The 22,855-nt window shown below is 46.1% G+C and overlaps 1 protein-coding gene across 6 annotated transcripts in view; it reads left to right on the forward strand.

The window, feature by feature from the left end:
• Positions 1–19,501, forward strand: part of LOC134346577 (butyrophilin subfamily 3 member A1-like) — a 154,027-nt gene extending 134,526 nt beyond the window's left edge. For 3 of the 6 annotated variants that reach the window (XM_063048002.1, XM_063048000.1, XM_063048003.1), the window contains 4 exons: positions 3,114–3,146; positions 4,109–4,135; positions 5,445–5,471; positions 18,862–19,501. In XM_063048002.1, the coding sequence (XP_062904072.1) occupies positions 3,114–3,146; positions 4,109–4,135; positions 5,445–5,471; positions 18,862–19,394 (620 nt within the window). In that variant the 3' untranslated portion in view covers positions 19,395–19,501. The remainder of the gene's footprint in view (positions 1–3,113; positions 3,147–4,108; positions 4,136–5,444; positions 5,472–18,861) is intronic. The other 3 variants (XM_063048005.1, XM_063048004.1, XM_063048006.1) reach the window with 1 other exon arrangement.
• Positions 19,502–22,855: the final 3,354 nt, after the last annotated feature.

Here is a 22,855-nt window from a genome sequence, read left to right on the forward strand (position 1 = left end):
ACTGCTGGTCCCATTGACCTGCACCCAGTCCATAACCCTCCAGACATCTCCCATCCAATTTGTTTCTAAAACTTAAAAAGTGAGCCCGCATTTACCACATCAGATGGCAGTTCATTCCACACTCCCACCACTCTGTAAGTGAAGAAGTTCCCCCTAAATCTTTCCCCTTTCACCCTAAAGCCATGTCCTCTTGTATTTATCTCTCCTAATCTAAGTGGAAAGAGCCTACTCCCATTTACTCTGTCTATACCCCTCATTATTTTCTAAACCTCTATGAAATCTCCCCTCATTCTTCTATGCTGTAAGGGATAAAGTCCTAACCTGTTCAGTCTTTCCCTGTAACTCACCTTCCAATAATTTACCTACTACTGATGTCAGGCTCTCCAGTCTGTAATTGCTTGGTTTACTTTCAGAGCCTTTTTTAAACAATGGAACAACATGAGCCACCCTCCAGTCCTCTGGCACCGCACCGGTGGCTAAGGACATTTTAAATATTTCTGCAATTTCCACACGAATCTCTCTCAATGTCCGAGGAAATATCCTGTCAGGCCCAGGGGATTTATCTACCTTTATTCGCTGTAAGGCAGCAAGCACCTCCTCCTCTTTAATCTCTATTTGTTCCATGGGACTACTGCTTGTTTCCTTTCCTTCCATATACACTCTGCCAGTTTCCTGAGTAAATACTGATGGAAAAAAAACTCTTTAAGATCTCCCCCATCTCCTGAGGCTCCACACATAAATGACCACTCTGATCTCCTATGCCTGTTAACTTTGCCTTTAATCCTGGCAGGAACATGCAAATTCTGCACTCTCAAAATTTCAACTTTGAAGGCTTTCCACTTGTTGAACACATCCTTGCCAGAAAACAACTTATCCCAATCCACTCTTCCTAGATCCTTTCTCATCTCCACAAAATTGGCCCTTCTCCAATTTAGAACCTCAGCTCAAGGACCAGACCTATCCTTATCCATAATGAACTTGAAACTAATGACATTATGTTCACTGGACGCAAAATGTTCGCCTACACCTACTTCTGACACCTGATCTGTCTGGTTCCCTAATAGGAGATCAAGTGTTGCATCCTTTCTCATTGGTACCTCTCTATATTGATTTAGAAAACTTTCCTGAACACATTTGACAAACTCCAGGGCATCCAGCCCTTCAACAGTGTGGGAGTCCCAGTCAATATGTGGAAAGTTAAAATCCCCTACTATTACAACTTTCTATTTCTTATGATGAATGCAGCAGGCCAGGCAGCATCTCTAGGAAGAGGTACAGTCAACTTTTCAGGCCAAGACCCTTCGTCAGGACTAACTGAAAGAAGAGCTAGTAAGAGATTTGAAAGTGGGAGGGGGAGATCCGAAATAACAGGAGAAAACAGGAGGGGGAGGAATGGAGCCAAGAGCTGGACAGGTGATTGGTAAAAGGGATATGAGAGGATCATGGGACAGGAGGCCCAGGGAGAAGGAAAAGGGGGAGGGGTGAAGCCCAGAGGACAGGCAAGGGGTATAGTGAGAGGGACAGAGGGAGAAAAAGGAGAGAGAGAACAAGAATGTGTGTATATAAATAAATAAATAACGAATGGGGTATGAGGGGGAGGTGGGGCATTAGCGGAAGTTAGAGAAGTCAATGTTCATGCCATCAGGTTGGAGGCTACCCAGACGGAATATAAGGTGTTGTTCCTCCAACCTGAGTGTGGCTTCATTGTTACAGTGGAGGAGGCTGTGGATAGACATGTCAGAATGGGAATGGGATGTGGAATTAAAATGTGTGGCCACTGGGAGATCCTGCTTTCTCTGGCAGACAGAGCATAGGTGTTCAGCAAAACGATCTCCCAGTCTGCGTCGGGTATCGCCAATATATAGAAGGCCACATCGGGAGCACCGGACGCAGTATATCACCCCAGCCGACTCACAGGTGAAGTGTTGCCTCACCTGGAAAGACTGTCTGGGGCCCTGAATGGTAGTATGGGAGGAAGTGTAAGGGAATAGTAGTGAGGGAGGAAGATTTCCTCGTGTTTGCGTTTCTGTTTCTTACATCAGTCTGTTATCTCTCTACAGATTTGCTCCTCCAATTCTCTCTGACTATTGGGCGGTTTATAACCTATTAGTGTGGTTGCACCTTTCCTGTTCCTCAGCTCCACCCATATGGCCTCTGTAGACGAGCCCTCCAGGCTGTCCTGTCTACGCACAGCTGTGACATTTTCCCTGACTAGTATTGCCACTCCTCCCCCTCTGGGATGAAAAAGGCAAAAGTAAATAGATGTAAAAGGTAAAGGGATGAAGCAGAAGGAATCTTGTAGGAGAGGAGAGTGGATCATGGGAGATTGGGAAGGAGGAGGGAGCTGATAGGCAGGGTAGGAGAAGCAGTAAGAGAGGAGTCAGAATGGAGTATGGAAAACGAGAGAAGAGGAAGGGCATCAGAGGGGGTGATAGGCAGGTTATGAGAAGAGAAGGGGTAAAAGAGGAGTCAGAATGGGGAATGAGAAAAGAGAGGGGGAGGGAGGAGAAATTGATATTCATGCCATCAGGTAGGAAGCTACCCAGACGGAATATCAGGTGTTGCTCCTCCAACATGAGAGTGGCCTCATTGTGCCAGGAGAGGAGGCCATGGACCAGTATGTTGGAATGGGAAAGGGGATTGGCATTAAAATGGCTGGCCACTGGGAAATCCTGCTTGATGGGGCTGACCAGACAGTCCTCCAATCTACATCGGGTCTCACAAACGTAGAAGAGATCACACTGTGAGCACCATATACAGCTGGTAGCTCACAGCATTTCAAATTCAACACTGAGTTTAACCACTTCAAACCATGGTCACCATGTTCATATTTTCTGACAGCAACTGTTGGTAATGGTTTTTGTGTTGTCATTTAAACCTTGACCCTAACATAGACCCATGGTGTATTTCCTCACTTGGCTCTTCTGTCTGACATCTGTCACCACTTCAACATTTTTTTGTCTCTGATGAGAGACAGTCAACCATGAGTTTGATGATCCTCTCCGCAGCTGCCTGACCCTCTGAGTGTCCCCATTCTTTCAGATCTCCAGCTTCTGAAGCGAAATCATTGTCCTGAAAACTTGTTCTAATATACCACTGGTCTGTCTTTTCAGAGCTGGAACTTCAGAAATCCATCATAGAATCTGGTAAGATTTCGATATTGAAATATTCAGAAACTATAAGGAATAACAGTTTTATTTAATAAAATCAACCTTTTCTTCTGTTAGCATTAATTATTTAAATCCCTCGTGACATTGCTTTGTTTAGAGATTCATAAATTAAGAATAATAAATTAATTCCCTGTATTTTACAACCAAGGCTCCTTGAAATAATCTTGAAGAAATACAAAAGACCTTAGAATAGGAGCAAGCAATCTTCTCTGGGAACAGTGGGTTAAGCATAATCTGTTGGGGCTATAACCATTAGCATAATGGATGGTGAGGGAATGTATTTTTCACATTTAGGGCAAAAGCTGCATCAAGACTGGAAGTTTTGGGTTGAAACCCTGAGTAAAGACTGATGCAGGATTTTGACCAAATATGTCGAAATTTCACTTAACTCCCCCAACCTCCACCAACCCCGCCCCCCCGCACCCCCTGAGACGCTGCTCACTGATTTCCTCCACCGGTTGTTCTTTGTCGTGTGAATGAAATGCTCTGGGTGGAATTTTCCAAGCCCTTGTGCTTTGGGTGCTTCACGCCAACATCGAGAACATGGTGGCAACTTCCTAGAGCTGGGTTTGTATTTCTGCACCGAACATCAATCACCACTCTGACGCAGGTTGATAATATTACAGGGTCAGATGTTGCTGATCCCAGCCTACACTCACCCTGTGTCTGCACCCGTGTTCTGCAGCCCGACAGTCCGGAAAGGTCCGATCAGTGTCACTGGTTTATCACTGGACAAAACACCAATGACACAAACAGCAACTCAGTCACAGATGTTGGAGTCAGCATGACCACTGACTGCTCTAATGACACAGACACATGAAATGTGTTTAATATATTGTCAGTGTTCTTGTGTGTCATTGAAGTAAATCTTAGGTTTTATTTATAAAGTTACTTTTATTCATACGTTTCCATCGTGGTTTGCCTTTATATTTTTTTAGGACAATGGAAACCCCTTTTGCAGTCAGGTATGTGTCCTCACTCCTCTCTCTCCCCTCCCCCCTCCCTCCTCCACACCTCACTCCCCCCTCTCTCCCCCCTTCCCCTTCCTCTCTCCCCCCTCCCCATCCCCCTCCCTCTCTCCCCCTCCCTCTCTCCCCCTCCCTCTCTCCCCCTCCCTCTCTCCCCCTCCCTCTCTCCCCCTCCCTCTCTCCCCCTCCCTCTCTCCCCCCTCCCCCTCCCTCTCTCCCCCTCCCCATCCCCCTCCCTCTCTCCCCCTCCCTCTCTCCCCCTCCCCATCCCCCTCCCTCTCTCCCCCTCCCCATCCCCCTCCCTCTCTCCCCCTCCCCCTCTCCCCCTCCCCTCCCCCCTCTCTCCCCCTCCCCCTCCCTCTCTCTCCTTCCCCCTCCCTCTCTCCCCCTTCCCCCTCCCACTCTCCCACCCCACTCTCTCTCCCTCTCCCACCCCACTCTCTCCTTCTCTGCCCCTTCCCTCTCCTTACACCCCCTCACTCCTCCATATCCCCCTCCCTCCCTCCCTCCCCATCCTCCCCCCTCCCTCCCTAAATGAGGGACAAGGCCGGATGATGGGACACAACTCATCCCACCAGGAGAAGGGCAAAGGTCAGTCATTTCCTGTTGAGGAAAGCGAGGGATAGGAGTTGGTTCAGGAGTTCGTGTACTTGGCTCAGTGAACCCTCCACCAACATTCTGTTTGAATCCGACAGGATCCTCTCTCCATGCGGCAGCAATAGCTCGAGCCAATTCTACAGATTCTCTTTGAGAATTTCTCCCATTGCTGGTGGCATTGGTAAACCTTCCCTGCACTGGGAGGGAATTACTGCATCACCCGTCCAATCCCAGACAAGGTAATAGTGGACTTGGTTAAGCCCAGGGATCCTGGCTCATCAGACAGCAAAGCCTCCTTTGCCAGTGATCTACAGCAGGATCTCCAACCTTCACCATCCATATTTTCAGGTAGTTGTGTAAATAAGTTACTGACTATTTCCCCTCAACTCCTGTCAGCAAGTTTCTATCAGCAGGTCCAAACTTTAACATGGATTTGGCTGAATTCTGCAGTGACAATCATTTACCATCAGTGGATCTCAGGGCTGAATTCTTTTTATGATCCACATTCTCAGCTTCAGCCGTCCGGCAGATGAGCTTTACCCGTGAGATGGACTGACGTGTAAATTTGGTCAGGATTTTCTGTTCAACTGCATGGATGGAAATTGAATTGAATTGGAATTGGTTTATTACTGTAACAAGCACCAGAAGGTAATTGCACACTAAATCCAAGAGAGATTCTTTTAGTCTTGTCTGTTCTTTCTGTTTTCAGTGTGGAAGAGGATACGTGGCCATGAAGGTAAGATCTTGTGTTACTAGACTGAGAGGTTTAGTATAAACAGCTTTTTGAAAATGAATCAGCCCTGGTGTAATGGGAGGTATTCAGGAGGTTGAAGGAGTTCAGGGTGATGTGTTCTCACAAAGGTGGAAAAAGTCATGTGGCATGATTGGTCGAAGCATCTATATACTACTAAAAACTCTCATGCTTTGTTTGTGACCTCCAATTAGCGCAAACGGTGCATTACAGCGGGAATATTTTTGGCTAACTCAACTTAAAATGCGCTAACTTACAGAATGCAGGCAAAGTTCAGGGTTATATATTTGTATAAAATTGCTCACTCGCCAAAATCAACAGCCCCGCTTTCACCCGAGAGCCGATATCAGCCATGATGGAAACCGTGGCGCGACACCACGACGCACGCGCAAGGCCAGCCTCAGAAGCGACTCACGATGCTCACAGCAGCGACCCCTACTGGAGCAAAAGAGCAGGGATGCTCTATTTCGAGCAGTCACTTTCTGCTAATTACCATCAGCATGTGCAGGATTGGGACAGATCAAACTGAGACCCATCAATAAGAGATAATTAAATCCTATTGTAATGATGTACTTCGAGACATCCGTCAAACCCTTTGCTGCAGTCAAAGGACAGCGGTGACTATATCACGTCCATTTAGGAGAGCGCCAACCACATCATCAAGAATAATCAGCATCCTGGAGGCTTTGGTGTTACTGCTTCGTATCTTCTATCCAGCATTAGGGTAAAAAATATGGTCAACCGAATTATGCCACATGGAAAGAGAAGGGGAGCATTATGTTCAAGAGATGACGCCAAGCGATGTCGGGATGTGGCAAGGAGAGGGAGAGAACAAGAATCGGATGAGGCCAGGGCCGCACGACTCCGGGATCAAAGAGTCAGGACAAAAAAGATGAGAGAAGAAGAGACAGAGGAGGAGAGACATGCACATCTCCAAAATGACAACAACTGGCATAGAAGGAGGAGAGATGAAAAGACAAAGGAACTGGGAAATGCACATCTCCAGGATCAGAGACAAAGAACAAACAGCAGAAGAGATGAAGAGACGGGGGATGAAAGGGCTGCATGTCTCCAGAATGACAAAAATAGGCACAGGAAGAGGAGAGGAAGAGACAAAGGAGCTGAGAAATGCACGTCTCCAAGATCAGAGACAAAAAATAAACAGAAGAAGAGATGGAGAGATAGCGGATGAAAGGATTGCACATCTCCAGAATGGCAACCAGAGGCACAAGGGTGGCAGATCAACCAGAAATGATGCCATCAAAAGTGGCCTTCATTAAACGAGGAGGAGCTATATTTGCCTTGCTACACGTCATTCTTCTTTAATAAACTGAGGTTTCCTTCTTCAGTTTCCAAAGCAAAGCGATACTAATAGCATTCAGGAAAATTTAATGTTCATTCTGGTCACATCAGACTGCACTACCCTTCTCTCAAAGGGTGCCCCGATGGGTCACCCTGTTGTCTAGTAGAATATAACAGCTCGTATGTTTTGTTTGCAAGTGGGAAGATTTGCTGGTACTGCTCTGGATTGGTGAGGGTGGGGTGGAGTGGTGTAAACTAGTCTTGCAGGGCGATGGGAACCAAAGTGCCAGAGCAGATATGGAGTGGTTGTGGGAAAAGATGCTGTTAACACTACATACAAAGACAGCAATTGAAAGGTTGAGTATGGTGGGAAGAATGTTCTGAGTTGCATCCATTTCAATGCAAGAAGTATTGTACGTCAGGCGGGGAGATTAAAGCGTGAATCAGCACGTGGAATTATGACATTGTAGCCATTGTTTGGAGGAGGGGCAGGACCGGCAGCTCAGTGTACCCGGTTCCATTGTTTTAGACGTTTTTAAACATGGGAGCAAAATTGCCAAGCATGACAGAGCACAGGCGATTAAAGGGGGAAAGCTGGTTACACCAGCCAGGGAAAAATGTTACTGCAGTGCTCAGACAGGGTAGACTGGAGGGCTCGTCTACTAAGGCTATATGGGTGGAACTGAGGAATCAGAAAGTTATGACCATGTTAATGGGATTATGTTGTAGACCACCCTAAAGTCTGCAAGGTTTAGAGCAGCGGTCCCCAACCACCGGGCCGCGGACCGGTACCGTGCCGCAAAGCATGTGCTGCCGGGCCGCGAGGAAATGATATGATTTGGCGGTATGAAGCTGCACCTTTCCTCATTCCCAGTCACGCCCACCGTTGAGACTGAACGCACGCGAGGTCATGACGCACGCGTGGTCATTACGGCCACGCCGGAGGTCATCAGCCAGTATGAGTAAAAAACAAACATCGCTTGAGAGTTTCTTTGGAAGAGATGGTAGGGGACATAAAAGGCCTAACGATGATGATAACGCAGAGACAGCTGAGGTCGAGACTGCAAAAAAAAAAGAAAGCTTCCTTCAACAGAAAATACCACGAGTCGTACATAAAATATGGCTTTATTGCGACTGGTGACTCGCACGCTCCAAGCCCCCTGTGTGTGATATGTGGAGACAAGCTGTCTAATGAGGCAATGAAGCCCTCAAATCTGCTTCGGCATCTTGAGTCCAAGCACCCTGCACTTAAAGACAAACACGTTAATTTTTTTTGAGTGGAAAAAACGTGAGCAAGCAGGACGGAAGGAAGTGATGAGAGCCACCGCCTCCACAAATGCTGCTGCTCTGAGAGCGTCGTACTTAGTTGCTAGCCTTATTGCTAAGGTTAAGGAGCCTTTCACCGTTGGTGAAGAATTGATTCTGCCTGCTGCCAAGGACATGTGCCGTGAACTGTTGGGAGAAGCTGCAGCTAACAAGATGGCACAGGTTTCTCTTTCAGCTCCCACAGTTTCAAGGAGAATCGATGACATAGCGGAGGACATCGAAGCCCAGCTGTTGGAACAGCTTAACGAGTCACCATGGTATGCTACCCAGGTCAATGAGACTACCGATGTCGACAATAAGGCAATGCTGCTGGTTTATGTGCGATATATATTTCAAGACGATGTTCAGGAGGATATGTTGTGTGCACTGCCGCTGCCAACTAACACAACTGGGGCAGAACTATTCAAGGCTTTGAACGACTACATGTCAGGCAAACTGGACTGGTCATTCTGTGTTGGAATATGCACAAACGGGGCTGCAGCTATGACTGGACGTCTGTCTGGTTTCACTACCCGAGTCAAAGAGGTTGCTCCTGAATGCCAGTCTACGCGCTGTGTCACACACAGGGAAATGCTGGCTAGCCGAAAAATGTCACCAGATCTTAACAGCGTATTGAATGACGCTGTTGAAGTTATCAATCGCTTCAAAGCAAAGGCCCTGAACTCATGTCTGTGTGAGCAGCTTTGCGAGGAAATGGATGCAGAGCACAAATGCCTTCTCTTTCACACTGAAGTCAGGTGGCTATCAAGGGGGGGAGCCCTGGCCAGGGTTTTTGAGTTAAGAGAGCCGCTACAAAGATTTCTTTCAGGAAAAAAGTCACCACTGGCAGCACACTCCAGTGATGAGGAGTGGATAGCAAAACTGGCTTATCTGTGTGACATCTTCAACCTGCTCAGTGAACTCAGTTTGTCACTTCAGGGGAGAATGACAACTGTCTTCAAGTTGGCAGATAAAGTGTCTGCTTTCAAATCCAAACGGAACTGTGGGGACGGCGAGTGGACAGGGGCATATTTGACATGTTCCCAACATTAGCTGGGATTTTGGGAGATACTGAGGCTGCACCGTCTTTCTCACAGCTGGTGCGCGATCGCCTAACTTCGCTGTTGACAGAATTCGAGCGTTATTTCCCAACCGCAAATGACCCAAGACGTGCAAAGGAATGGGTCCGTGACCCATTCGTTAATGTCCCCGGTGAATCATCCATGTCAGCGCGGGAAGAAGATCAACTCCTCGAGCTTGCAACTGACGGCGGGCTGAAAAGTATGTTTGACATAACATCTCCGCCGGCATTCTGGATCAAAGTCAAGGCTGAATACCCTGAGATAGCCACGAAAGCACTGAAAACGTTGCTTCCATTTCCAACATCATACTTTTGCGAAGCAGGATTTTCTGCAATGAATGCAACGAAAACTAAATTGCGGAATAGACTGGACATAAGGAACCCCCTTCGAGTATCGCTGTCTCCCATCACCCCTTGATGGGACCGTCTTGTTGCAGGAAAACAAGCCCAGGGGTCCCACTGATTCAGCGATACTGGTGTGTTGATATGATTTTATATGTTCATACGGGGAAAATATGTGCTGTGTGTTTAATATCCAAACGTTACTTAAAATATTATGATGCTATTGACTTTATAAGTGACTTATGATTACCATTAATTTATATGGGAACATTTTTGAGCGTTCGCAGACCCGAAAAATAACCTACCAAATCATACCAAACGACACATAAAACCTAAAATAACACTAACATAGAGTAAAAGCAGGAATGATATGATAAATACACAGCCTATGTAAAGTAGAAATAATGTATGTACAGTGTAGTTTCACTGAACAGAATCGCTAAAAACGATTTGTCAAAAAAATCGGCACGTACATGCATGTGCACCTCACGCATGTGCACTTCACGCATGCGCACACAGGTACCCGCGCAAGGCTTCGTGGTCATTGTAGTCTTTTTGGGGTAAACGCAGCGCATTTACTGTTACTCTTGTGCGTTGGCAACCCACACCACCCCCCCCCCCCCCGGCCGGTCCGCAAGAATATTGTCAATAAAAAACCGGTCCGCAGCGCAAAAAAGGTTGGGGACCCCTGGTTTAGAGGAGCAAATTCATAGAAAGATCGCAGACAGTTGGGTGATACAGAGATCAAATGTGTCAGGAAAGTTTCCTCAACATGTAGATGTCCCAAGTAGAGAGAATGCAATACTGGATCTCCTATCAGAGAATTAGGTGACAGGAGTGTGTGATGGGATTTGGATCCACTGATCATAATTCCATTAATTACGGAGAAGGATATGTCTAATCCTCAGACTGAGATTCCATATTGATAAAAGGCCAATTGGATGACATCAGAAAGGATCGGATAAGTGGGAAGCCTTCAAAATTTTGGGAGTACAGAATTTGTATTTTCCTATAAAAATAAAAGACAAGGTTAAAAGGTTTAGACAAGGTTTTGCGGGGGTGGGGTGGGGGGGGGAATGAGGCTCTGGTTAACAAGAAGCAGCAGGTGCATCACAAGTGTAGGCAGTGAAGAACAAATGAGGTACTTGAGTATAAGAAATGCAAGCAAACACTTAAGAGGAAATCAGGAGGCTAAAATAAGCCATGAAGTTGCTCCAGCGGACAAGGTGAAAAAGAATCCCAAGGACTTCTACAGATATGTGAAGAACAAAAGAATAGCACGGGACAAAACTGACCCACTTGAAGATCAGTGTGGCATCTGTGTAGGGAGCTTAAAGAGATGGAAGGAAATCTTAAATGGATTTTTTACATCTGTATTTGCTCAGGAGATGGACAGAGTCTCTAGCAGTGAGGCAAAACAGCAGGGAGATCATGGACCGTATTGAGCTGACAGAGGAGGATGTGTTGCTGAATTAGGGTGAATAAACGCCCAGGGCTTGACAAAGTCCCCCTTCAGACCATGTAGGATGTTAGTACAGAAATTGCAGGGGTCCTACCAGAGGTATTTAAAGCATCCTCAGCCACAAGGGAGGTGCCAGGGGATTGGAGGAGAGTTAATGTTGTTCCATTGTTTAAGAAAGGCTCTAAGAGTAAGCCAGGAAATTATAGGCAGCTGAGTCTGCCATGGGTAGTGGGTAAGTTATTCTGAGGGACAGGAAATTTCAGTATTTGGGTAGACAACAGGGGCGGCGCTATGGTGGTGCTAGCTAGTGCTATAGTCCCAGCAGAAATTACAATAGCACCACCAAGAAATTAACTAAAATTTCACTTACAAATTGCAGCTGCTTTGCCTTCTCTGTATAGTTTTGGATACAGCTGGTTTCTCTAGTTGATCTGGAGAAACAGCGCCCCCAATTACCATAGCACCCACACAGCAATAAAGTAAAAAACTCTTGTGCTGGTCTAAGGTCAGATCCGCTGTTCACTTCTGCTTATTCATTTGTTGTCAATGTCTTGCCGTTGCTGTCCTCAGATCAGTTAAGATTACTTAAAGTGGTGATGTCACTCATTCTCACTCACACGAGAGATTGATAGTATACATCCAGGCGCAGATCCATGGTCTCACGAGACTAACAGATGCCCCCTCCCCTCCCCCAACCACACACACACACACACATTGTGCTTTTACAAGTGAGCGTGGGGCCTGGCACGTGCATTATTTTGGCTGGCGTGAAAAATGGATCGATTTTTAGTCAGAAAACGACCTCATCCAGAGGAATCAGTGGTGTCTCAGCCTGAGCCTGTCTTAATTGAAAGTGAAATGCAGAAAGAAGTAATTGGGGATGAGGACGACAGCAGTTCATCGAAGGAGTGTGAGGGCAAAGTAGAGGAACAGGAAATGGAGCGGGATTCGGAAGAGAACGTGGATGAAGCTACTCTTAGTGCTAGTGGGAATACAGTTAGCGATGTTAGCCAGCAGCCTGAGGAAGGACCCCGTCGGCTAGCATTGTAAAAGTACCCTTCACTGCACGCAACAGTTTGGCGATCAGCAAAGGAGTTTTATTCATGGCTGGTTTGACTGACTGGAATATTCGATCGCGAAAGATACTACGTTCTGCTTCGCATGCAGGCATTTCCAGTGTGGAGGACATGGGTTCCATTCTGAGTCTACCTTCACTGTCACCGGTTACCGCAACTGGCGGAAAGCTACAACAGCTTTCAAAATCCACTGTGTAAGTGCAGCTCGTAGGTTTGCTATGGAGGCATGGGCTGAATTCAGATTGAGAAAACAAGACGGTTCATGTTTGGGAAATATGCTTGACAAAAGACATGCAAAGATTGTCCAAGAAAATCGTGAGTATATGAGAGCAGTGGTTAAGTCTCTAGCAAGGACAGACAGAGAATGACACGTGGAATTTCTAGCTCTAATGAGATCCTACCACGATGGATTTATAGATTTATACAAACTAATCTGCGTATCACTGACTCTACCTGTGACATCTGCCTCATGGAAACAGAGTTTCTCTTGTCTCAGACGCGTCAAAAACTAACTAAGGAATAGCAGTGGCCAGGCTCGGAACAGCAACTTGGCCCTGTTGGCCATAAACAGCCGGAGGACCAAAGCACTTGACATCCAGAAAATCTTTGATGCTTTCACCAGCAATCACAATAACAGACGGATTGTGCTTCTCTGAAAACATCAATGGTGATTGCAGTTGATTTTTTAAAAAATTTGGGCCAAGACTAATGCTGATTATTATTATTATTTTGTGGTGGATACCCCATAGTCCTTATGTTTCCTGCAAATCCTAAAATATTACATTTACTGATATTAAGCCTACTGGTTTTGCTTAGACTTCCAAGCGGTGATTCTGTTGATTTTTGTTTTAAATTCAGTAGCCGAATTAATTGAGGAATTGCACAGTCAGAGTACGATTTGTCCAACTCCTGGTAAAGCCTTGCATCTGTTGTTTGCCTTATTTGACTTTAATAACGGTGTATATTTTGGCATTGTCTGTCTATGTAATGCGAATAGCAGTGGACATTGTGGGTTAGTGCTGTGTTTTTCAGTTCAAAAGCACGCATTTGACGCTGATTGCGGGATTGGTGTGTGATTCACGTTGTGCGCTGTGGGTCGGATGCTCTGTTGGTTTGTTTGTTTATGCTCTGTGTGGCCCGGGTTGTCTCAGATGCTGTTGACACTGTAACAGTTCACTTCTATATCATATTTATCAATTGCTGTTGCTTGTGAATCAACAGGGGCATTTATAGTAGGCACAAAATGCTTGAAACTGACTTTTGAACGCCACGCGTCTGGCCTTGCAAATACATATTACCATACAGTACATCCCTCAGCACCATCACTGAATAATTCAGCCCCACTGTACCACCAGCAAGCAAAAATCTCTGGCGCCACCACTGGTCAGGGATAGTCTATATGACTTTGTGTGTGATGCCTCATGTCCAGTCAATCTTACAGAGTCTTTCAAGGAAGTTACCAGTAAGGTCGTTGAAGGCAAGACAGTGGATGTTGTCTATATGGACTTTAACAAGGTCTTTGACAAGATGCCACTTGGGAGTTTATTCAGGAAGGATCAGCCACTTGCCATTTGGGATGAGATAGCAAATTGGATTTGATATTTGCTTCACGGGAGAAGCCAGTGAGAGGTAGTAAATGATTGCCTCTCTGACTGCTGCCCTGTGACTAGTGGAGTACTGCTGGGATCAGTGGGAGGTCCATTACTGTTTGTCTTCTGTATCACTGATCTGCATGATGATGTGGTAAACTGCAACAGCAAATTTTCAGATGACACCAAGTTTGTGGGTCTGATGGACAGGGAGGAAGGCTATCAAAGCTTTCAGCAGGATGGACCAACTGGAAAAATGGGCTGAAAAATGACAGATGTAATTTCATGCAAATAAGTGTTTGGAAGAACAAACCAGGGTAAGACTTGCAGGGTGAGGGGTAAGGCACTGAGGAACAAAAGTATCTAGGAATACAGATCCTTAATTCCTTGAAAGTTTTGTCACAGTTTGTAAAGAGAGTTTTGGCACATAGGCCTTCGTAAATCATAAATTGAGTACAGGAGTTGCAATGTTATGTCAAAAACATTGGTGAGGCCAAGTCTGGAGTATTATCTGCAGTTCTGGTCACCCACCGACAGGAAAGATCAATATGATTGAAAACGAGTACAGAGAAAACTTGCACGGATGCTGATGGGGCTTGAGGACCTACCTGAGTTATCGGGCAGGGTTAAATAGGTTAGGAGTTTATTCCACTGAGTGTAGGAGAATGAGGGGCAATTTGACAGAAGTGTACACAATTATGAGGGGTATAGATAAGATAAATGCACGCAGACATTTTCACTGAGGTTGACTGAGACTAGAACTAGAGAGCATAGGACAAGAACTATCCTCCATAATTATCTTGAAGCTAATGGAATTATGATCACTCGATCAAAAGTGTTTCCCTACACACACTTCTGTCGCCTGCCTTGTCTCTTTCCCTATTACACAATCTCAAGTTGCAACCTCTTATATATTGATTAAGGAACGTTTCCTGTACACAGTTGACACACTCAGTCACATCCATTCCTTTTACAGTTGGGAAATCCAAGACAATATTAGGAAATATAAAATCACCCACAATCAATTGTACTGGGCAATGAACCAGGGCAGGTGACAGATCACTCAGTGGTGGGCTTTTTGGAGACGGTGACCTCAACTCCCTCACTTTTCCCATAGCCTTGGATGGGGATTTGAGCAGCCAGTGTAACTGGAGGATGGTGAGTTATGATGTTGTTAGGTGGAAACTTGGGATTGTCAACTGGGAATGGTGGTACATCGGGAAATGGACAATGTAGAGATGGTGTTGTTTAGGGAGCACTTGCATGGGTTCATGGACAGGTTTGTCCCATTGAGACAGTGAAAGGGTGGGAGGGTGAAGAAACCATGGTTGACAAGACATATAGAACATCAGGTCAAGAGGAAGCAGGAAGTTTACTTCCAGTTTTGGGAAGAAAAGATCAGATGGGGTCTAGACAGTTACAAGGTAGCCAGGAAGGAGCTGAAAACTGGACTGAGGAGAGTTAGAAGACATGAGAAGGCCCTGATGAGTAGGATTAAGGAAAACCCCAAGGCATTGTACACATACATGAAGAACAGAAGGATAACTAGAGTGAGGTAGGACTGATCAGGGACAGAAGTGGAAACATGCCTGGAGTCAGAGGAGGTTGGAAGGGTCTTTAATGAAGACTTTGCTTTAGTATTCACTACTGAGAGAGAGACAGTGATTTTTCTGAGAACAGCACAAAACAGGCTGATATGCTAGAACATTGACATTCAGAAAGAGGATGTGCTGGTTGTTTAGTAAAGCATTAGGATGGATAAGACCACAGTCTATACCACAGGTTACTATGGGAAGTGAGGGAACAGATTTCTGTGTCATTGGCGGTTATCTTTGTCTCCTCATTTGTCACAGTAGTGGTGCCATATGCCTGGAGGGTGGCATATTAAACTAATTTGACAGGGGAATGGGAACCGGAGTGATCGTGCTGAGGATGAGGTAGTTGGTTTACAACCAGAGGCAGTGTGCAGTGAGACTCCTGACAAGGAGAGGCTGATGATAGGGGAAAATTACAGTCTACAGGGTGAGTTGTAATGTTAAAAAGTGGGCACAATCAAAAAGGTTGAATACAGGACTGAAGGTGTTGTATTTGAATGTGTGCAGTATACGGAATAAGGTAACACAGTTACCGATTGGCAAGTATCATGTACTAGGCATCACTGATTCTGGCTGAAAGAAGATTATAGCTGTGACCTTAATGTCCAAGGATGCACATTGTATCAAAAGGACAGGCAGGAAGGCAGAAGGGGTGTCATGGCTCTGTAGTAAAAAAATGAAATCAAATCATTAGAAGGAGGGGATATCAGATCGGAAGGTGTTGAATAATTGTGGACAGAGCTTTGGAACGGCAGGGATAAAAAGACCCTGATGGGAGTTGTATACAAACCCCAAACAGTAGTTTGTGGTCTGCAAGTTACAACACGAGATAGAAGGTGCATGCCGAAAGGGGCAATGATACAAGGGGGGATTTCAATATGCAGGTAGATTGGGAAAATCAGGATGGTGTGGGATTCCAAGAGAGGGAATTTCTACAAAGCCTTGGAGAAGGCTTTGCAGAGCAGCTTGTGGTTGAGATCAGCTATTCTCGGCTGGGTGAAATGAATTGGAATTGATTAGAAAGCTTAAGGTAAAAGAAGACTTGGTGGGGGGGGGAGTGATAGTAATAAGGTTGAATTCACGCTGAAATTTGAGAAGAAGAAGCAAAAATCAGATGTATCAGTATTATAGTGGAATAAAGGGAATTACAGAGGCATGAGAAAGGAGTTGGCTAGAATTCATTGGAAAAGAACATTGGCGGGGATGACGGCGAAGCAGGAATGACTGGGATATGATACAAAGGATGTTTGTCTTTGGAATTTTCTGCACTGGAGGGTTGTGGGGTCTCAGTCACTCAGTTCATTTAAAGTCACAGAGTCTTCATCGTACAGCACAGAAACAGACCCTTCGACCCATCACCTCTGTGCTGACCTATTTACCCATCTATGCTCATTGCATTGGCCGGCATTAGGTCAGTCTCCTTCTGTGCCTTGTCTATTGGTGTCTGTCTGAGTGTCTCTTAAACACAGTGATTGTATCTGATTCCATCACCTGCTCTTGCAGCAGATTCCAACATCAATCGCTCACTGTTCAAATAAACTCACCTTTAAACTCCTTCCTCTCACCTCAGACATGTGACCTCTTGTATTTGATCCCCCTCCTGTGGGAAGAAGATTTCAAACATCTGCTCAATCTAACCCTTCATAATCTTATCTATTTCTGTCAGATCACCCCTCCGCCCATTTAAATGCATTTTGCCCGTATCCTTCAAAACCTTTCCTGCCATCGTTTCTCTGTCCCAGGCCTGAACTCCTCTTCTGTGCCAGTTCCACAGGGCCCTCAATTGTCCCGTGTTGCAGAAGATGATTGACCTCATTTTCTACCACATAACAGAAGCAAATGTGCTGCAGGTTCTAAAATGCAGAAAGGTAGATACATCCCCAGGTCCTGATCAAGTGTATCCCAGGCCTTTGTGGGAAGCTCAGTAAGAAATTGTGGGGCCCATTTGAAGATGCGTATATCATTGATAGCTACAGGTAAAATGTCAGAAGTCTGGAGGGTGACTATTGAAGATAGACTGTAGAGAAAACCCTGCGAAATACAGGCGGTGAACCTAATGTTGTTGGTGGGTACATTAATGGAGGGGATTCTGAGAGACGGGATCTGCATTCATATGGGAAGGCAAGGACTAATCGGGGATACCCAGCTTGGCTTTCTGCATGGATGGAGATGATGGAAGTGCAGTACGCATTGTCTACATGGACTTTAACAAGGTATTTGACAAGGTACTTCATGGTGGACTATTCCAGAGAGTTGGATCACATGGGCTACACTATGATTTGGCCCACTGGATACAGAATTGGCTGGGTGGAGTCCTGTGACCAGTGGTGTTCAGCAGGGATCGGTGCTGGGTCCACTGTTCTTAATCATTCATATGAATGATTTGGAGAGAATGCAGGTGACATGTTTAGTAGGTTTGTGGAGGACTCTAAAATCAGTGGTGCAGTGGACAGTGAAGCGAGTTATTTAATTATTAATTTTCAGATATAGTGTGAAATGGGCCCTTTCAGCTCAGCAAGTCACACTGCCCAGCAACCAAGCTATCTAACACTAGCCTAATCACAGAACAATTTACAATGACCAGTTAACCCACTAAGCAGTACCTGGACAAAACCCCTGCAGTCGTGGGGTGAACAGAGGCCCTCCTGACAGACGGCGCCAGAACTGAACCCCAAATTCTGGAAGACCCCAAGGTGTTGTGCTATCCGCAACGTTACCATGACAATCCTGAATGTTACCATTATGACCATCGTTTATCCAATATTACAACATGATCTTTATCAACTGGGCCAGTGAATAGAAGGTGGATTTTAATTCAGGGTGATGCGGGTTTTGGGAAGCAAACCAGGACAGGATTTACACAGGAATCAGTGGGTCCCTGGAGAGTGTTGTAGAACAGGGAGACCAGGAGGTGATTGTCTTCATCTGTCAGAATACTGAGTGCTAGAGCTGGCTCGTCACGTTATGTGTGTGCAAGACATTGGTAAGGCCACATTTGTAGCAATGTGTACAGTTCTGGTTACCTTCCCAAAGGAAGGCTGTCATTGAACTGGGAGGGAAGAAAACAGATTTATGAGGGCGTTACCAGGACTGGAGGGTTTGGTTTACAAGGAGAGGCTGGGACTTTCCCTGGAGCTTAGGAGGCTACCAGAGGAAGTTTAAAGGAATAATAGGTACACACAGGCAAGTGGGACAAGCTCATTGAAGCAAGTTGGCCAGGATGAATGAATTCAGCCGAACAGCCTCCCGGACCTCCTCTTTAAATGCTTCCAATTTTCACTCACCCAGTCCTCATCTGGATCCAGTTGTTGTTCCACCCCTTCCTCACAATCCGTTTACACTGGCTATCTCCTCTTTCTTTCCATTCTTGATGCTGGCTTTTGGCCTCAAACATCGACTGTCTATCTTCCACCACACATGCTGCTTCACCCGCTGAGATCCTCCAGAATTTTGGTGTGTTGATCTAAAAAAAAACTCCACTCAATCCCTGGGAAAGATTTCTGTCGGCCACCCAACTTTACCTGTGGCCTAGCGGCCTTTCCCCCGGTCCGGTCCCGGGGCCGCGCTGCCCGAGTCTCCCTCCGATCCCCGGGGACTCTCTAATTCTCTGCTTCTCCCCACAGTCTCTGTCACCCTGGATGTGGAAACAGCGAATTCGGAACTCGAGGTGTCTGAGGATCGGAAGACTGTGAGACGGACCGAGGCCCAGAGAGATCTCCCTGACACCGGGAAGAGGTTCACAAAGTGGCGTTGTTTGCTGGGATCGGAGGGATTCACATCGGGGAGACATTACTGGGAGGTGGAGGTGACGGAGAATCGGCGATGGAGGCTGGGAGTCGCCGCAGAGTCTGTGGAGAGGAAGGGAGGGGTCATACCGAGACCAGAGATTGGATTCTGGAGAATCGGGCGGGATGATGATGAGCTGAAGGTTTACACCTCCCCAGAGTCCCGTCTCCCTGCCGGTCCCATCCCCGGGAGGGTGGGAGTTTATCTCAATTACGAGTCCGGGACAGTTTCATTTTACAACGCGGAGACTAAGTCCCATCTCCATACCCTCACTGGGAATAAATTCACGGAGAAACTTCATCCTTTCTTCTGGATTGGATATAAAAACGAGTGGCTGAGAATCTGCTCTGGATCCGCTCCGGGTCTGTAAACGGGTCGGGTCCGGGACCGGCGTCAGGAGTAAGTCAGTGTAAATATAAATGTGCGGAGAGTGAAATAAACACGATGTGAGAATTATCCATCCATTAATTTTAACTCGTTTACCGCATTGTCAACGGAACAGAAACACTGCGGATTCAGCAGCAGCCGCGGGCGGCGGGTCCTGAGCTCCCCGGCTCCCCCGGGTGCTAAAGTCCACCGGGACTGACCGGGTAACTGGGACAAGTGGTGGTGGTGCTGACTGGAAAAGGGAGGTCAGGGTGAGTCTTCAGGGACGGGACAGGGACCGGCGGTAACAGACAAAGTGCCAAAGAATTGGTACAGAAAGGTGGAAGGAAGGGGGAGTAAAAGCTGACAGCTGATCCGGATGAGGGAGGGGTGGAGTGTGGAAATGTGTCAGAAGCTGGGAGGGGAGAGGTGGTGGAGACAAAGATGATGGAATCTGATCGGAGAGGGAAAGTGGAGACTGGAATAAAGGGAGGGAGCTGGGGAGGAGTGTGGGGGGGAGGGGAAGATGGAGAGGGTGGGAAGGAAAATGGCCACAAGCTTCCTGTGGGATTATCATTGTGGAATTGGGTTCCTATTTCCTTAATCTTCCTGGTGGCCTCTGGGACGTGATCTGTGAAGTGAGTTCTGTTGCCCTGATCATCTCGTTTGTAAGTGCAACATTCTTGTCCCATCTGGGCACACATGGTTCCTTTCTCAGATAAAACAAAGTCCAAAGCGTTTTGGATTTGCAATGGACCAGCACCAGTTCTGCCAACAATTTAGATATTGCTTATTGGCTTGGATCGAGAACATATACAGTTTAATTTACTGACTTTTCCAGTGCTGATGTCATGTTAATCAGTTCCTGTGCTGCTTTACCGGCTCCCGAGGCAAGTGTTACATTCTCCAGGGACAAGAGACTCCTGGATAGGTACATGGAGCTGAGAAAAATCGAGGGCTGTGGGTAAGCCTAGGTAGTTCTAAGGTAAGGATATGTTCAGCACAGCTTTGTGGGCCGAAGGGCCTGTATTTTGCTGTAGGTTTTCTGTGTTTCTATGTAACACCAAGTCCTTTTTACCCTGGGGTTATTGTCGTACAGAGGTATACACCATCCTCTGAAACACTGGCTGTTTCCAAATTTACATCCCCATCCCCCAGTGACATTCTGGCCATCCGATAAGGGGATGAAGGGTCTATGTTTCTCAGTCCCGTCATCATTGTACCAGAAATACCCTGGGCTGAGGGCTTGGACCAATTAAAGTCACAGTTCATCTCTGTTTCAGTGAAGGACACATCCATTTCTACATGTGCCGGGACAGCCGTACACACCCAGCAGCTTGAGTGTTCGTGGCAGGGAAAGGACACGATCTAATCCAACTGCCATGGGTAGGCACCATCTTACAGTAAGAGGTGTGAATCCATGACGGTTTGTCTCTTTGATGGCTGTGTTAATGACCAGCAAAATCTGAAATGGTCCTTCAAATCGAGGTTCCAAACAGTTCTTTCTTTTAAATGTCCACACAACCATGTAGTCTCCGGGTTCAATGTCGTGGCATTTAAGGCCCACACTACTGGTTTCTGGGCTTTTACCTGTTGATGATATTTAGTGATGCTGCCCAGCTTTCATTTCTCTCGTAGCTTTAGCAGTTGACCAAGTGGTCTTGTAGTGCAGCCTACAATCTAAGGCCAACCTATGCACAGAACGTTCCCAGGTAGCCACCATAGACAGTCCCCAGCCCGGCTCATTTTGGTAGGCCCAATTTGAAGACAGAATATAATATAAATGTTAATACTCTTGGCAGTGTGGAGGAGCTGAGAGAGGTCCATGTCGATAGGATACTCAAAGCTGCTGCGCAGATTGACAGTGTTGTTAAGAAGGCGTATGGTGTGTTGGCATTGAGTTCAAGAGCCACGAGGTAATGTTATACCTATATATAACCTTGGTCAGAACGCAGTTGGAGTACTGTGTTCATTTCTGGTTACCTCACTACAGGAAGGATGTAGTTACTACAGAGAGAGTGCAGAGGAGATTTACAAGGATGCTGCCTGGATTGCAGGTTGTACCTTATGATAATAGGTTGAGTATACTTGGCCTCTTCTCCTGGGAGTGACAGAGGATGATAGAGGTGTATGAGATGATGAGGGGCATTGATCGTGTGGATAGCCAGAGGCTTTTTCCCAGGGCTGAAATGGCTAACACGCGGGGGCATAGCTTTAAGGCGCTTGGAAATAGGTACCGAGGGGATGTCAGGGGTAGGTTTTTCTACACAGAGAGTGGTGGGTGTTTCGATTGCACTGCCAGCGGCAGTGGTGGAAGCAGATACATTAGAGTTTGTTAAGAGCCTCTTAGGTAGGTACGTGGAGCTGAGAAAAATAGAGGGCTATGTGGTAGGGAAATTCTAGGCAGTCTCTAGAGTAGGTTACATGATCAGCACAAATTGTGGGCCAGTAGGCCGGTAATGTGCTGTAAATTTCTACGTTCAATATATGTAATAGTTGCATTGTATTGCTGCTGCACAGTTAAAAATATTCGCAACATAAACCTGATTCTGATACTGCTGCTGGCAAACAATAAATTCAATGTTACACGGTAAGTCAGTGATAATAAGCCTGATTCTGATTCTGACTCACTGGATCCCTTTTACTGGAATTGAAATTGAAGCTGAAAGCAACAATGAGGAGGAAAACTGTACGTTGACCTTGATTACAAGAGGATTTGAATCTGGATTGAACTTAAACTACGTTGGTGTAGTTATGAAAAAAATTACATAATTCAAGCATGTTTTCTGATGGGATAATGAGGAAGAGGGTTCCTCACATCAGAGCAGGACTGCACAGGGGTGAAGTCAGGAAGTTTCTCTGCAGCTGTGTCTGAGTAATTCCAGTGTGTCCGACATCTCACAATGTCACGTTGCCTCCAGATCAACCTTTTTATTGTGAAGATAGTTTCCATGCAGTTTAAATTATTTGAATAAGAGTTTGTCAAGAATTATAATTAAACACATTTTCACCTTCCTGCCCGACATGTCTAGAACATAGAACATAGAATTGTACAGCACAGTACAGGCCCTTCAGCCCACATTGTTGTGCAGTCCCTCAAACCCTGCCTCCCATATAACCCCCCACCTTAAATAACTGTCTAGTAGTCTCTTAAATTTCACTAGTGTATCTGCCTCCACCACTGACTCAGGCAGTGTATTCCATGCACCAACCACTCCCTCAGTAAAAAATCTTCCTCTACTATCTCCCTAAAACTTCCCACCCCTTAACTTAAAGCCATGTCCTCTTGTATTGAGCAATGGTGCCCTGGGGAATAGGCACTGGCTATCCACTCTATCTATTCCTCTTATTATCTTGTACACCTCTATCATGTCTCCTCTCATCCTCCTTCTCTCCAAAGAGTAAAACCCAAGCTCCCTTAATCTCTGATCATAATCCATACTCTCTAAACCAGGCAGCATCCTG

The sequence above is a fragment of the Mobula hypostoma genome, chromosome 5 (assembly GCF_963921235.1).
Source record: "Mobula hypostoma chromosome 5, sMobHyp1.1, whole genome shotgun sequence".
NCBI classification, from domain to species: Eukaryota; Metazoa; Chordata; class Chondrichthyes; order Myliobatiformes; family Myliobatidae; genus Mobula; species Mobula hypostoma.